At 35.5% G+C, this 15,152-nt stretch overlaps 1 protein-coding gene across 3 annotated transcripts in view; it reads left to right on the top strand.

Annotated features, from left to right (window-relative positions):
• CEP128 (centrosomal protein 128) overlaps positions 1-15,152 on the top strand; it is a 98,525-nt gene that overhangs the window by 67,032 nt on the left and 16,341 nt on the right. For all 3 annotated transcript variants that reach the window (XM_063399101.1, XM_063399102.1, XM_063399100.1), the window contains exons 20-21: positions 5,507-5,556; positions 8,293-8,316. In XM_063399101.1, the coding sequence (XP_063255171.1) occupies positions 5,507-5,556; positions 8,293-8,316 (74 nt within the window). The remainder of the gene's footprint in view (positions 1-5,506; positions 5,557-8,292; positions 8,317-15,152) is intronic.

Here is a 15,152-nt window from a genome sequence, read left to right as displayed (position 1 = left end):
AGAAACAAAAGGAAACTTTTTTTTTTACCCAGTACATGCTTCAGTTATGGAAACTTACTGTCCCAAAATGTTCTGGTATCCAAAACAATAAATAGGTTCAATGAATCATAGAATATGCGGAGTTGGAAGGGACCCACAAAGATCACTGAGTCCAGCTGCTATCCCTGCACAGAAGGGCCCCAGGAATCACACCATGTGCCTGAGAATGTTGTCTAAACACTCACTGAACTCTGTCAGGCTGGTGCTGTGACTACTTCCCTGGGGAACCTGTCCCAGTGTCCAACCACCCTCTGGGTGAAGAACCTTTTTCTAATATTCAACCTCAACCTCCCCTGACTCAGCTTCAGGCCATTCCCTCAGGTCCTGTCACCACAGAGAATAGATCAGTACCTGTGCCTTCTCTTCCCCTCATGAGGAAGCTGTAACTGCAATGAAGTCTCCTCTCAGTCTCCTCCAGTCTGAATAAAGCAAGTGATCTCAGCCTTGTGACCTCAGCCACTCCTCATGTGGCTTCCTCTCAAGGCACTTCACCTACTGTCTTTGTAGCCCTCCTGTCTCTTTTATATTGTGATGCCCAAGACTGCACACAGTATTCAGGGTGAGGCTGCCCCAGCTCACAGCAGAGCAGGACAATCTGGCTGGCCATGCTGTAAAATTCGCCATTTCTCTAAAATTCTTTTTAAGATGATAATAATACAGTTATGTAGAAATTGCCTTAATGGCTTGCATGTGTGGCGAGTAGTGTTTCAATTAAAATGGTGTGAAGCACATGCCAGCACTGTTTTACGTCTCAGTTGTTTTAGTGCCAGGGTGATTTGTGATGTCTGGCCTGACAGTAAGAAGGTTCGGCCTCACTGAAACATCCTTTAGTATTTCTGTACAGTGACAGTTGTCACAGTACTGTGCAGCCATTCATCACAAACTAAAACAGGCACAGGGCAAAACTACAGCTGTCCAGCCTTTACAGCCATGAAAAAAAATATGTATCTTGTGAAACACTTTGGTTACCCTGGTTCAGCTAGAAACATCTTGATTCACCCCCAAAATAGGGCCTTCATGTCAGATTCATTGTGTGAAGGGAAGAACTTGTAAGTGGTATGTGATTAAACTTGGCTGTGTAGATGTGAGCAAGATAAGTAATTTCTAGCTGAGAGAAACTGATTTATTCAGCTACTTGAAAATTCCTGCATACTTGATGGAAACCTGCTTGGCTACCTTGTGCATCTACAGGAATGCTGCAGTATCTGTTCAGCAGTTTTGTGAGGAACATATCCAAACGATGACCGAAAGCTGTAGGATGTGTATTTGAAGTGAGAATGATGGGAAATACTTGAATTAAAAATCCTTACAATTTTTGATCAAAGCAAATTTAAAGGTAATATGATCAGGGTGTCTAATTTAGTGATTTCTCAAGAGTTTGGTATACACTTATATAACTTAAAACCTCAGTGTCTAGGGTTACAAACCTTGGGAAACCCAATTAGTTTTACTAAATATATAACTGAAAGCCCTGACTTGTGTTTTGGAGAAGAGCTTTTCTTAGCTTGATGATGCAAAAAGTATTCTGACAATTTTTTCCAAACTTCCATTTTTTTTGGTAATAACCTGGATTTCTTGCTTTAATGCCACATAGTAGCTGTATTTTTTGTACTAGTTAAGTTGTTCTGTATTTTCCTGTGTGATCTGCAACTGCTTCAGAGCAGTGAGTATTCAGTCAGATCTACAAGCAGCCTGAAGATATCTAGGATCATTTACAGCATATTACCTATGAATGCAAAACTGAATTGTATGAATGTCAGCTTCAGAGCATTCTGAATGACATTTTAGGATTTTTCACTGTATGGGTAGATGTCCATGGTAAGAATTGATTCTGTGTGCACTTCTGTATTTGTGCATTCTCCTTGGCTAGAACAAGGTAAACATAAAAATGTGGTGTTGGTTCAATTTGTAGGTTTTTCTCTTCAGTTTCTACAGCAGGAGGTCAGGCAGTGTTTGAAATTAAGAAATTGATGCTCCAGTTGATATAAAGTCAGTGTCCTGTTTCCCACCTTTGTTACACCCAGCACAGAGATAAAGGAGTTGAACATTTTAGCGCATGAAGGAGCTTTAACATTATAGTTGATTTGCATGTTAATGGATCAGCTAGGATAAATAAGATAGTACTGTTGCATTTTACTCATTTCAATCAATAAATATCTGCGCCTAAATCTATTTTCTGATACTCTTCACCAGCAGTAAAAATGACAACTGGGGTGTGTGTGTGTGAAAAATCTGTTTGAATAACCCTTTTTTCCTCAGTTGTCCATGTAGTATGATGGAACATATAATCTTCATCTCCAGCTTAGTATTTGAAGTGTTTTGCAACATACTGTGGTGGTTCAGTGTCAGGCAAACTGCAAGAGATAATGATTCTGACAGAATGTTTTAAATCATAACCTATATTTTTCCTGTAAGTTTGATTGGTCAAATCTAAGTCACTGTAGTGTAACTTCAAGGACACTCAGTTGGTATTTACTGATGCATAGCTCAGTGAGATACAATCTTTACGTGATTTGGAATTTTAGCACTGTAAAATTGTTTTTGTATAACTGCACAAAAATATGATCCCTAATTTTGCAGACAACATCCTGAATTTACTGTTGATTTTGAGCAGTTTTACACATCTGAAATATATCTCATTTTTAATAGTTTTAGCTTGTAGTTCCTTATAGGATTGCAAGCTTCATGTTTAGCTAGAAATAAAAAGGGAATATGTTGATGAATATCTTTATTTCTCAATCTCATTTCTCTTGTCTTTATTTCTCCATCTCATTTCTCTTGTTGTCTTTTTCCATGTATTATTCATCTTTTGAGAAGAATCATCAGTGCCTAAAGGTGCCTTTTCCAATAATGCTATTTCTTCTAGCAAATTTATAAATTTATGTGTTTTGTGCCCTGTGAGAATAATGATATATTGCTTTGAAAAATCCCTGAGTACCCTGTGGTTACATTAGGCCATGAAAGAAGATGATAGCAGGATTGCAGGATAACCCATGCCACTGTGTAACTTCATTTACAAACAAAATTTTAATTGGAAAAACTCTGAGGCTGTTCATAGGATGGATGAAAGGAGCCTTCACTAGGGCCAGTGACCATCTTTGCTCTGTTGCAGACACAATGCATTCTCTGTCTTAACTTTATTGCAACGTTATTTTCTGGCACAGGACATAAAACATGTAAGTTTGCACAAGAACTTACATGTGGGAAGTGTTGTACAAATGATAAAATGAATCAACAGAGCTTTTCAGATCAAGTAAGCAGAGTTATTCTGTCATAGTAAAGGATGTCCAGAGGAATGATATAATATGCTATATATGACTTTTTGTATTGCTGTTTAATATATATTGGTGTAATATTTATTTTTTACTTCAGCTTTGGAAAAAACATGCCATTATTTTACATGGAATACTAAATGGAATCATCAGGTGAAATGCAGAACTTGACTTTTGAATATATGTTCATAAAGGATGACTCTGCACAGGTGTATATTTTGTCAGTTAACACCCTTCAACACCTACCTGCCCTTCCAGGGGCAGAGTTTTGTGTCCTGCGGGACAACTGATTTAGGCAGGGGTAGAGTAAAGTAGATGGATTCTAGATAACTCTAATTTGAGATGCAGAGTTTTCAAATCTAGATACTGTTAGCAGAAATCAATTCAACTTACTTTACATTTGTAGAAGATGTTTGAAAGGAACCTTGTAATAGCAACATTTTCACTTAAAATAATCGTGTGTCTGTACAGTGGAATCTTAATTACTACATTAGAATGAAAATAAAGCCAAGTATAATAATTGAGGGGTTTTGGTCAGATGGAACATGGGGATGAATTTTTCATTTCCCACCCTTTTCTCGTAGACTTATTCCTTGCTCCTAGATTTTTTTTTTAAGTATTACAATACAAATTTTTATCAACTTACATGTAATGTTTGAATATACCGAGAGAAAACATACAGGATAGCTACTTTTCAACCCAAAATTCTTGTACTAATGTTGATGATGGTGCACTTGTCTACAGTAATTTTTGTGGCAGTTGGATCACTGGACTGAAAAGCATACCAAGAGTAATGCAGAAAAACATAAGTGCACCAAAACAAAGTGAAGAAACAGTAATTTTACTGATTTCAAGAAAGGATTTTGAAAAAGTGGCATAGAAGCTAAGAGGAAAGAATAGCAAGTCAATCTCTCAGTTTGTGAAAGAATTAACTAAAATTTTTTACATGTTATCTACACCTCTTTTAGAGGACTGGTGCTTGGAAATAAGTCTCAATCCACATGCAATGAAGAAATAACAAGCTATGAAAAAGGAGGGTTGGGGTGCTTACAGGGAGATTTCATAACAAGAGAAGGAGAAAAGTAAAAGATTAGAGATATAAAGGAAAGATGACAAATTAATGTCAGTAGAATATTTTATGTAGTTACTATTGTAAACAATTGAAGCTTATCTTCATGACTATATAAGTATCAGTAAACTTTATTTCTTAAGGAAGTAAACACAAATTTTCAGTTAGCTCTTCTGTACTTGGATGTTGAGGGAATTGACAGTCAGAATTCAGTCCTCTGACGTTGTCAAGGCAGTTTCATAATCTCATAACTCTCCTAATGGCTAGCAAACTGGAGCATGTCTGAGTTCAGAGTCAGTCTCTGGCTTAGATAAAGCAGTGCTCTTCTCATGCAAAACTCATGACTTAACTTCTGATAGTTAAAATTGCAATAAGCCTGCAGTGCGTTTTTTTGGTTTTTCCTGCTCTTTATGAGGTTATAACTTTAAGGTTTCTGAGAATTCTAAATATGTTGCAATTTATCAAAAACATGATTTTAATCATAAAACTATGTGAATGAAATAAAAGGGAAAAGCATCTCATGATATAAGCCACAGAATTCCAACAAAATTAATTTCCAATGTGAAATGTTACATATGTGCCAGTGTCTGTAATTGCCACACATGACAATACAAGATTTTATCTTGTAAAGACTATAAGAAACTTTTCTAATATTTTGTCACAGTGAATTATTTTCCTTAGCAAAATTGTTCCATTTCAGTGGAGTAGGTAATTATTGTCAAAATAGTTTGCAGTATTCTATAGTAACTTTTCATATATAGTTGCATAGCTTTGACAATCAATTTTAGTCAATTTTTGGAGAGAATCTCTTTGATTTTTTTCATTCAATTCTAAAAATATACCAGAAGATTTATTCCGGTATAGAAAAGTTTATCTGTGATTCTCAAAGCTTTTTTTCCCTCCAGTCAAATGGTCTGTGTTCTTGAGGCTGTTTTTCAGTCACCACAACAGCCCATGCTTGGAAGCAATCATGTGACTGACACATTTCATCTATTATTTAATCAGTTGAAAAGGGTGTTGTGAAATCTGTAAAATAAAAAGCTCAATGAGTGTTTTACACAGTACTTTTTCTGTTAGGCTGTGAGACAGGAAGTTGAATTTACAAGTTCCATTTTTCATTTTGCAGAGCTACTGGAGAAGACACACAGAAGAGAGGAAGAAATGGGAGCTCTCCAGGTATATTTTCTGCTCAATTAACTAGCTACATTTTTTGTTAAATTTCTTAAAACTACCATAATACAATACCATATTGTATTACAGCATTGTGATTTTCTGAACTGCTTTATAGCTTCAATTCAGATTTGGAAATATATGCAGACAAATCCAGACCCAATAGCTAGTAGTGCTGACTGATGAGTTTTTTCACTGCTTGAGTTATATTTTCTGGACAGTGTTACTTACTTTTGTAAAACTGAATAAAACTGAAATTAAAGTATTCTAAGTAAGTATTTAAAGCCTCTGAAACACTAAATCTTCATAGTCACCTTTCTGAGGAAGAATGGACCAGTCAGTATTTGCTGGGACCTGATACAATATTATAAATCCTTACTGTACGTCATCTAGCAGTAAAGCTGTTTGTGCTAATAAGCACTTTAAATTTGCACTTAAAAAGTCAGATTTATGCTAAGCTCAGCTTTGGAATAGTATTTAAGCATTACAGTCAAAGAAAACATACTCCTTTCAAGTTGAAATGGCCGAGAAAGCAAAAACAGGCTGGAATGTCTGAATTGTGAGACTCAGAAGTCTACAAGGGAGGGTAATGTGTGTGTTCTTTAGAATACTGAAAGAAAAAAAGAAATTTTTAACAATAAATTGCTGCAAACAATACCCAGTATGAATATAAAAGTTTACATACAATATGAAGAATATCAATGATCAATGACACAGCATTCTGTAAGTGAATTGAAAGCAGGACATTTGTGAGGGAATTAATGAAGCTAAGGCTCATAAGGAAAATGAGATTGTGTATTGACCTGAGTTTTGACCATAGGAGTTCGTTTGAAGTTAAGCCTTCTCTTCTCATACAATAAATAGAAGGCATTTTGAGGGCTAGAGGAATCAAAGAAATTAGTGTACAAACAGTTTGATCCAGTAAGAAGAGACAAGTCGCAAGACCCAAAAGTTACACAACACACCAATCCAGCTGTTTCCTGTTCAAACAAAAATCTTGGCCTGGCTTTCTGGCAGCTCGAGTTCAGCAAGGCGGAGAGCTTGTCTGCGCAAGCAGTTTACACAGGTGCATATCTAGTTACATCAGGGTAAAAAGATCTTTCATGTGAAGCAATTCTGCATCTGCTTTCATGTGAAGCTCCATGGTTGACAAATTGTTCTAATGATATTACTTGTGATTGAATTTAATTTTAGACTGCAGGAAGTTGCATCATAGTAGTGTCTTGCATGGCTGTAGATGCCTGCCTGACTGTCATGTTCCTGATTAAACTGCTTTATTCCTTTCACCAACTGGCACTTCTGGTTAAGGGTGTGAATTGTAGTGCTCTGGCTGCTGTTCTTATATTCACATGCTTGATAGCAGTTTTTTCTTCCTTCAGATATCCATGCTTTCACAATCGAGTAGTGTATAAATTATCCATTTTACATTTCCTAGAACATTAGATGCTAGTCTTCAAAAATTATCTGCTGAGATTTTAAGAGTTTATTATATTTTTAGAATTTGGCAACTATATAATGCACTTTATTTAATGCATGAGTCATTTTGAAAACACTCTTTATTCTGTCATTGAAACCATCCTCACTCACTCTAAGAATTTTTTTTCCAAGTAGTCCTCTTTAACTGAAAAAAGTTATATCTGAACTGTTGTCCATTATCATCAAAAATTTATGAGATCTGTAAATACCATCTTTTTTATGGTAATGAGTATCTTTTGTGCAGAATCTTTAAATAAATATGAATGTCTGCCTCTGCAATATTGTGGAGGAAAAAACATCTCAGAATAAAAATTTCTGCATTTTCAATATAGTATTTTTTGTCATAAGTTTGTTCTGATGTGTGGAAATAGTCTGTATCTCAGACCTGCTTCTAAGGAAGAATAAAGACTTTAGCATGTGATACACTACCTTGCCTGAGAAAAAATTGAGTAATATTTGAGTAAGGTAAGAGTTCCTCTCATGTCTTAATGGTTATGTACTGTAAATGTGGACTCACCTAAACACTTGAATATGTGTTTTGTCAAATTACTTAAAATACCATACCTAGTCAGGATACAGTACCAGAGTACACTATCTTGATTTTACTAACTTTGTATTTTTCTTAAAAATACTTCACACTGGGAAAGGAATGTTAAAATATATACAGTAAATTAGCTAATTCTGGGTTCTCTATATTTTGTATTAGATTAAAACTTACACAAGTTTGTTTTATTTGTTTGACTAATGTCATCCTGTTATTAATAAAACATTATTCAGAGCTATTTCTGGATGAAAGAATAATGATATAGAATTTACTTTTTCTAAGGAAATGCGTAAAAGAAAACCAAGCCTGATGCTAAGATTACATGAATTCCAAAACATGCTAGATTTACAGTCAGCAATGATCAAAAAAAAAAAAAATTCATCCTTTGAGATATGTAATAGTAAAATTAGCAATATTGAAAACCTAATGCACTAATTGAAAAAAAAAAAGATATTGTGGAGTAGATTTTTTTCAAATCCTTTCTCACCTTTTTTCTGGGTGGTTTCTTATTTTTGGGGCAGATTTCCAAGGGGGATAGTATGATAAAGACATCCAGTTAAGTGTACAACAGTTCCTACTCAGTGATAAAACTCAGTTAGTTTTTTATAAAGAACTGTACGTATGAGACCACCAAACCCCAAAATGAATCCTATTAATCATTCTTTGACTTACACTGTGTTCATATTCTTTGCTTTCTAATGGCATCTTGTGTTTTCTTTTAGGAACGTATTATGGCCTTAGAAATGGTAAGTTTCTGAAATTAATTTCCAAACCAATCCCAATTACATTGCTGATAATTTGTCTAAATTATGAAAATATTATTTATATATATTTTTGAAAAAGATTGCAGTTCTGGGTTTTTAACTGTCATTTTACTTTTAAGAGAAGTTGTGATAATTTTGCACTGCAGCTCTCTGTGTAGATTTTTACTACAGTACTTGTGTACTCCTTATATGAAATACAGTGTATTTCAGTGTTGTCATTTTTCTGTACAGTTCAGTCCTCATCCCATCCCTGGGAAGAGAAATGTTGTAGATTTTATCCATAAAAAAGATATTATTTTTCTAATACTTCTAGTGATTGAGGTTCATGTGATAGATCTAATTATTTCAGTGACTACCCTGTATGCTTACTTGTTTGGTCTGGGAGGTGCAGGACAGAATCAGTTTATTTGCCCATATCAACACTGCAGCTTAAAAGAGTAAAGGAATGTAATTTTAAGCACTAATTAATATAATTTAATATGGTATTAAATTGGAATAACAGAACTTTATGCCTGTACATGCCGTGAATGCATTTTCCAGATGTCCCAAGGTCGTAAGTCTGTCAGGTAGAAGAGCTGGAATGAGTTTCAGCTTGCCCTATAATTTCAAAACCATTCTTCTTTCCCTTCATGTACCAATGTCCAATAAGACATCACAAATTGTATGTATCAGGCCCATAGTTTCTTTTTATAAGAAATCCAGAAAATTTCCTCTAAAGAAACCACTACTGAGACAATATCAGTGCTGCAAATATAAACTTCTAAAGTTTGTTTGTGCAAATTATTATTTTATTCTTTCTGATAGTCTCTGCATCTCTGAAAACAGTTTCTGATTTCAAAAATATATTTTAAATGTATTCAATTTGTTAAAAAAATCTTTCATTCAGCCATGAAAGGCCCTTTGGAAATCAGAGTGCTGTGCTGCAACACCTGCCATGTGAAAGCAAAAAGCTAATGCTGACATTCAGTGTCCTGGCACTTCACATGGGGCTGTGTGACTGTCAGGTGTTGACAGGACATTAATTCTGTTCAGGACCTTCTTTTATTCTTGGTTTGCTTACATGACAACCAGTCAGGCATGTATCCATTGCCATCCATTTCTCACAAACCATGAATTAAACTGCCTGCATATTCCTTGTCCTTTTTGCTCCCAGAGCTATTTTGACACAGGCAGAGAATAGTTGCTTGCAAATACCCCAGTGTCATTTAAATTCAGTTCATATTTTGTGCCAAATGTTTCTTTCTATTTTTTTCTGGAGCTTTTCTCCTTTTTATACTTCCAACGTCTCCTACTTTAAAAAGGAAGATTTGTAAGTTATTGTTCAGATAGAAGAAAAGGATAACCTATTTATCATACTATCCCACTGTTCTCCCTTTCTGTACAATCTACTCATTTCTAACTCCTGCTCTTGCCAGTAAAATTGTTGTAGTGGCCATGTGATGAACTTGCCAACATAGATAATAAAAAGTTTTGAAAGAAATGTAACATGAACCTTTCAGATTCCATTCAGAGCTCTGGGTAAATTAACCTTCCAGGCCTAGCCTAATCTAACTCAGTGATTTTGTGAGTTGCTGCAGACAAGGAGGACCCGTGCCTCTCTCTGAGCGCTGTCAGCTCCTTCTCCTCTCAGCAGTGTGTTTGAGCTGGAAGCTCCATCTCCTGTCTACAGTACCAGGCAGTTTCTTGGGTCTCCATTTCCTTAGCCAGCTCCTGTTTCTAGAGGAAAGTGCTGTTATTATGAACCTCCTTCAAGATATTACACATGATCTGATCACTTCCTTAAGGAGCTTGATAACAAATAATACTCATTTAGAAGAAACTTTTGGATATTTTGGCTTTTTTTTTCCAATCAGATCGATTTTGCTGTATGATTCAATAGATAAGTACACCACTTCTTGCTCCAGCAGGTTGTGCAGGTCAGGATCAGAAGCTGGAAGCTAAGAAGAACAAGATTTGTTAGACAAAATCATTAGTGGATATAAAAGGAGCTGAACGACCTAGATGTTTTCTGGAATAATCCTTCAACTCTTGAGAAGTTCCAGAGGAGTAACAAGTATAGGCAAAACTGAGGTTTTGAGTATCTAGAGATTATGTGTTTTGTTTGGCTTTTTTATTTGGTTTAATGCTGTTAATTAAAGTGAATTTAATAATTTCATAGCTATTAACAAGTAAATATCCTAATTATTTTAGTAATAAAATATTTAGTCTGACATTTTGAGAGAATGAATATGATTTATTTTTAAATAAAATTAGTTACTTTATTCTTGAGTATACTTCAATTGTTACATACAAGATATGGATCTGTATGATTTATAGAGAAAGGTGTCCTTTTTTGGGAGAAAGGAATCTGCATTGTATTCTCAGGTGAGGCTACAATGGAAAACATATTTATTGCTCATTGAGAGGTCAGGATGCATTTTGTAGGTGCACACTGCTACTATGCTGTGCTTGGGATTTTAGTGGGTTCCTATAAACTATATACTGTTCTTAGTGACCATAAGCTGCAAGTCATGTTCTTCTGCCTTACTAGTACTAGTCTGACATAGAAGATTGCAAAATTTAATTTGAAAGCAACCACATCCTGAAGTTATTCCAGTGAACATATGCATTCTGTATCCTTTAATCAATAAAACAGCTTGTTGCTTTCATTAGAGAAACCTAAGAACTTTCTTAGAATACTTGGATCAGACTTTCCTGGACACAAGTCAACTTTTTGTTACAATGTCCATAAATCTAGGTTAACTCCAGTAGTGCTGTAAGTATTCAGCAAAATTGTTATTTAAGATGAATTTTATGTTCAGCATGAACGTTTATGCATTTTATTGTAATGCATTTTTATATTCAAGAAGGTGAAGTTTTGAATACCACTAAAACAAGTTTCTGTCAGCATCCACTCAGCAATGTAGAAGCTATTAGATTATTCTCCTGTAGTAGCAGGCTCAAATTTGCATCAGTTTTCTGGTTTATCACCCAATTTAAAAGAAGAATTGGAAGGATAACAATACCAAATGAGTTTTGCAGAGAGAATATGTGACTGCCTGACACCATCCATTTTTATGTTCTTGTTCTCCCTCTCTGTCTCTCTCAGTGTGCCTTCTATCAATAAGTAAGTCTTGGTGTTAGCTCTTGAGATTATTTCATGACTTTCATACTTTGCTTGTATGAATTTTGAGGAAATACTGAATCGAAGAGTTAATACTTTCTTTTCCTCTTGCTTTGATTCTGTAGTATCTTGCCAAAACTACCATTACATCAAAGGCTTTCTGGTCCTCCCAGATCACAGCCATTCTTTGATCTTATAAAAATGACCAGGAGCAGTTTGAGATCCTCTGTCCTGCCTGCCTTGCCCTTTCCTTTCCTTTCATCAGCGAGCCAGTGTGTCACTTCCCTTCATTGGGCTTCCCAGAGTCTTTTCTCTGCTCATTACCACCAAGTAACTTCTGCTTCCTGAGGGTGCTGGCAGCCTATTTCTTTTCTTCTAATGCTCAGCTTTCTCTTCCCTTCTTCCTTGATGTTGTCTTCTCAATGTATTTATTGCTCTTGTTTAATACTCAGCTACTTGTCCATCTTCTGCCCCCTATTTGGTGTTTCACTTGTTTATTCAGGTTTTTTTCTAATACAATCACCTCTAGTTTTCTAGCCTTCAGAGTGAAAAAGCATTTTCTGTCTTCAGACGGAACCTCCTGTGTTTCTGTTTGTGCCCACTGCTTGTCACTGGGCAGCACTGAAAAGAGCCTGGCTCCCTCTTCTTTGCACCTTCCCTTTAGATACTTGTGCACATTGATGAGACCTCCCAGAGCCTTCTTTTCTCCGCACTAAACAATCCCAGCTTTCTCAGCTTTTCCTCACATGAGAGATGTTCCAGTCCCTTAAAAAAATTCAATGTCCTTAGCTGGACTGGCTCTTGTATGTCTCTTGTACAGGAGAGCCCCGAACTGGACCCAGCACTCCAAATGTGGGCTGCCTAGAGGAGAGGGATCACTTGATTTGCTGGCAGTGCTCCTAGTGGAACCCCTACATGCTCTATCTAAGTTCCTTTCAAAATTATGAAAATATGTTCCATATGTTGCAAATATTGAACATTTTTGCCAAAGTTTAATAAACCAAAATCCTTCCGTTTTTAATTAGAGAAAGTAAAAATCTCAGGGAAAATCCTTATTGCAAAAGATTTAAGTTATTTAAAGTTACTTATTTCAATTGAACTAGAATCTCAATTTTTTTTTTTTTTCATAGTAGGTATATACATGTAAATGTAATTTTTAAGAGAGATCTTATGAGTTCCATCCACAGGATTCTCATGAGAAATCAGAGAATCGTAGAATCACTGAGGTTGGAAAAGACCTCTGAAACCATCATGTCCAACTTTTGACTGAACACCACCTTGTCAACTATAGTGCCAAGTCCCACATCCAGTCATTTCTTGAACACTCCCAGGGATGGTGACTTTATCTCCTCCCGGGGCAGCCCATTCCAATGCCCTTTCAGTGAAGAAATTCTTCCTAATGTCTAACTTGAACCTTCCCTGGAGCAGCTTGAGACCATTTCTTCTTGTTCTGTCACTTGCCTGGGAAAGAGACCGACCCCCACCTGGCTACAGCCTCCTTTCAGTCAGTTGTAGAGAGTGATAAGGTCCCCCTTGAGTCTCCTTTTTCTCCATGATAAACAACCCCAGCTCCCTCAGCTGCTACTTATATGAATTATGGTGGCCTTTCATCTGTGGAATATGTAGCTGACTTCTTCCACAGAATGTAACTTGGTAAGACATAGATATGTACTTTCTTTATTTTTCTTGGTTTGGTTTATGTATCACAAAATAAGTTAAATTTTGGTTTATGTATCACAAAATAAGTTAAATTTTATTTGACAGTAGACTATTGACTAGGTGCTTCTAATATAATGCTAGGTCCTTCATTTTATATTTAAATGGTTTATATTTGATCTAGTTATAACCACAGGAGCACGCAATGAGTTAGACCTATTGATGCCACCACAGATTTTTTTTCTCTCATTATTGTGCAGCTTTTTATTAAAATAGGGAAATTCATAACGAAAACTCCTTATTTTTTTCCTACTCTGACACTGATTAGCTGTGAATCCTTGTTGAAATCACTTCTCTTTTCATTTTAATTTTTCTCACCTGAAAAACTGAATGATATTTCTTCTTTATCATGAAGGCTGTGTTAATTGAATTTTTGCAGTGCTTTCTGAAAGGTTTGATGAAATACTGTTAGCACAGAAAACCTTAACATAAATTACATGTAAAGATTTTTAGACTGCATGCTTCATAATGTTAAAGATTAGCAACAAGGAAGACTTTACACCTTTTGAGAATGTGTTCCCACTAACATTGCATTACTTTACACACTCTACTTCTTGTGTTGTATTTCTTTTAATTTCCAGGAATTATTTCTGGATGTCTCTGATCGAAATCTTAGTAATTGATTAAGAATAGATTCTCAAAAACTGGTCCTGTGGACCCCTAGAGTACTTGGAGCACTGACAGATGATTCACAGAAAGCTGGCTTGCCAAAAGGCAAGTTTCTTCTATGTTTCCAGCTGCTAGTATGCATCAAACAACTGCAAATTCATAAAATACTTTCCTAATACTTTCCCATGTAAACAATTCCCCTAGTTAGCACAGGCATGTCATGTGTTCATGAATGAGAGGAAAGTCAGTCCATGTCACTGCAAACAGGAAAGGATGCATCCATGAAGTTCCTTCAATTAAAATGCGGTTCACCCCATGCAGAAACATCTGGAATCTAAATTAAACATTCAAGTAGTTTGACATTGGCAATGCTTTGTTAGCAAAGTCATTTGTTTTTCATTAGTGTATTTTTTGGTTAAAAAAAATCTTACTTGTTGAATCTCTCATGAAACAATGAATTACAGAAAAAAAGCCAATTGAGTATTAAAATTGTAATTTGATAAAATTACATGTGTTGCCTACCTTTGTATAGGTACTTTGACTTGATGTGCTGAAATCATCAAAACATAGTATAATTGGAGTCATGATATATGGGGAATATAAAGATAAAAAATATGGGTTTTTTTGTTTTCTCTGAAAGTTCCCTCTCTCTATATGATGCACTACTCAAGAATGTCCCAGCTATCATGGAGTTTGGGTGGCGTACAAAAGTCAGCAGAGCACCTCAGGCCTCTTGAGCAGTGCCACCTTCTTAAAAGAAAAATGTATGATTTATCAGTGGAGAGCTGGATATTGAAGCTGATAGTACATTGTTTAACAGATCTTAACAGGGAAAGCAAAGGATAATTTTAAACATGCTGGATGCATCCTATTCTTGCTATTTAGGTATTCAATACACTAAGGTAATTTAAAAATAAGTAATTTTAGGTCACCTCTAACATTGTATCTTTCATTTGAATTGTAACTGCCTGCTGATATGCATTGCAGCCAGTTAAAATGACGTTGCATTTAATCTTTTTCTGGTTACTCTTTGGGGATTAGCTAACTGGTACTTAAATCAACTCTCATTTTAAAAAAATATCTGTGCAATACAGATAGTAATTTGTTTTTACCTACCTCAGAAAAGAAAGGAGTACTGTACTTGAAAGTCAATGAAGTTTGGTTTCTGGTTTATGTTTATGTGTTTTCAATATATCGACTATAAAGGCAAACTTCAGGAGTACTATATACAAACCTGCTTTGATTTATTTGCATTTAGCATTGCAGCTTTGAGACTAAAAATAAAATGTGTCTGATTTTGATTTAGATCTGTCCCTTGAGATAATGTGAAACCGTCTATTAGCAAGAACACATCAGTATAGGAGGATTAACTGTTCACATACAGTTTAAA

Source organism: Prinia subflava, chromosome 5 (assembly GCF_021018805.1).
Source record: "Prinia subflava isolate CZ2003 ecotype Zambia chromosome 5, Cam_Psub_1.2, whole genome shotgun sequence".
In the NCBI taxonomy this organism is placed as follows: domain Eukaryota; kingdom Metazoa; phylum Chordata; class Aves; order Passeriformes; family Cisticolidae; genus Prinia; species Prinia subflava.
This window is presented reverse-complemented; position numbering and strand designations above follow the sequence as displayed.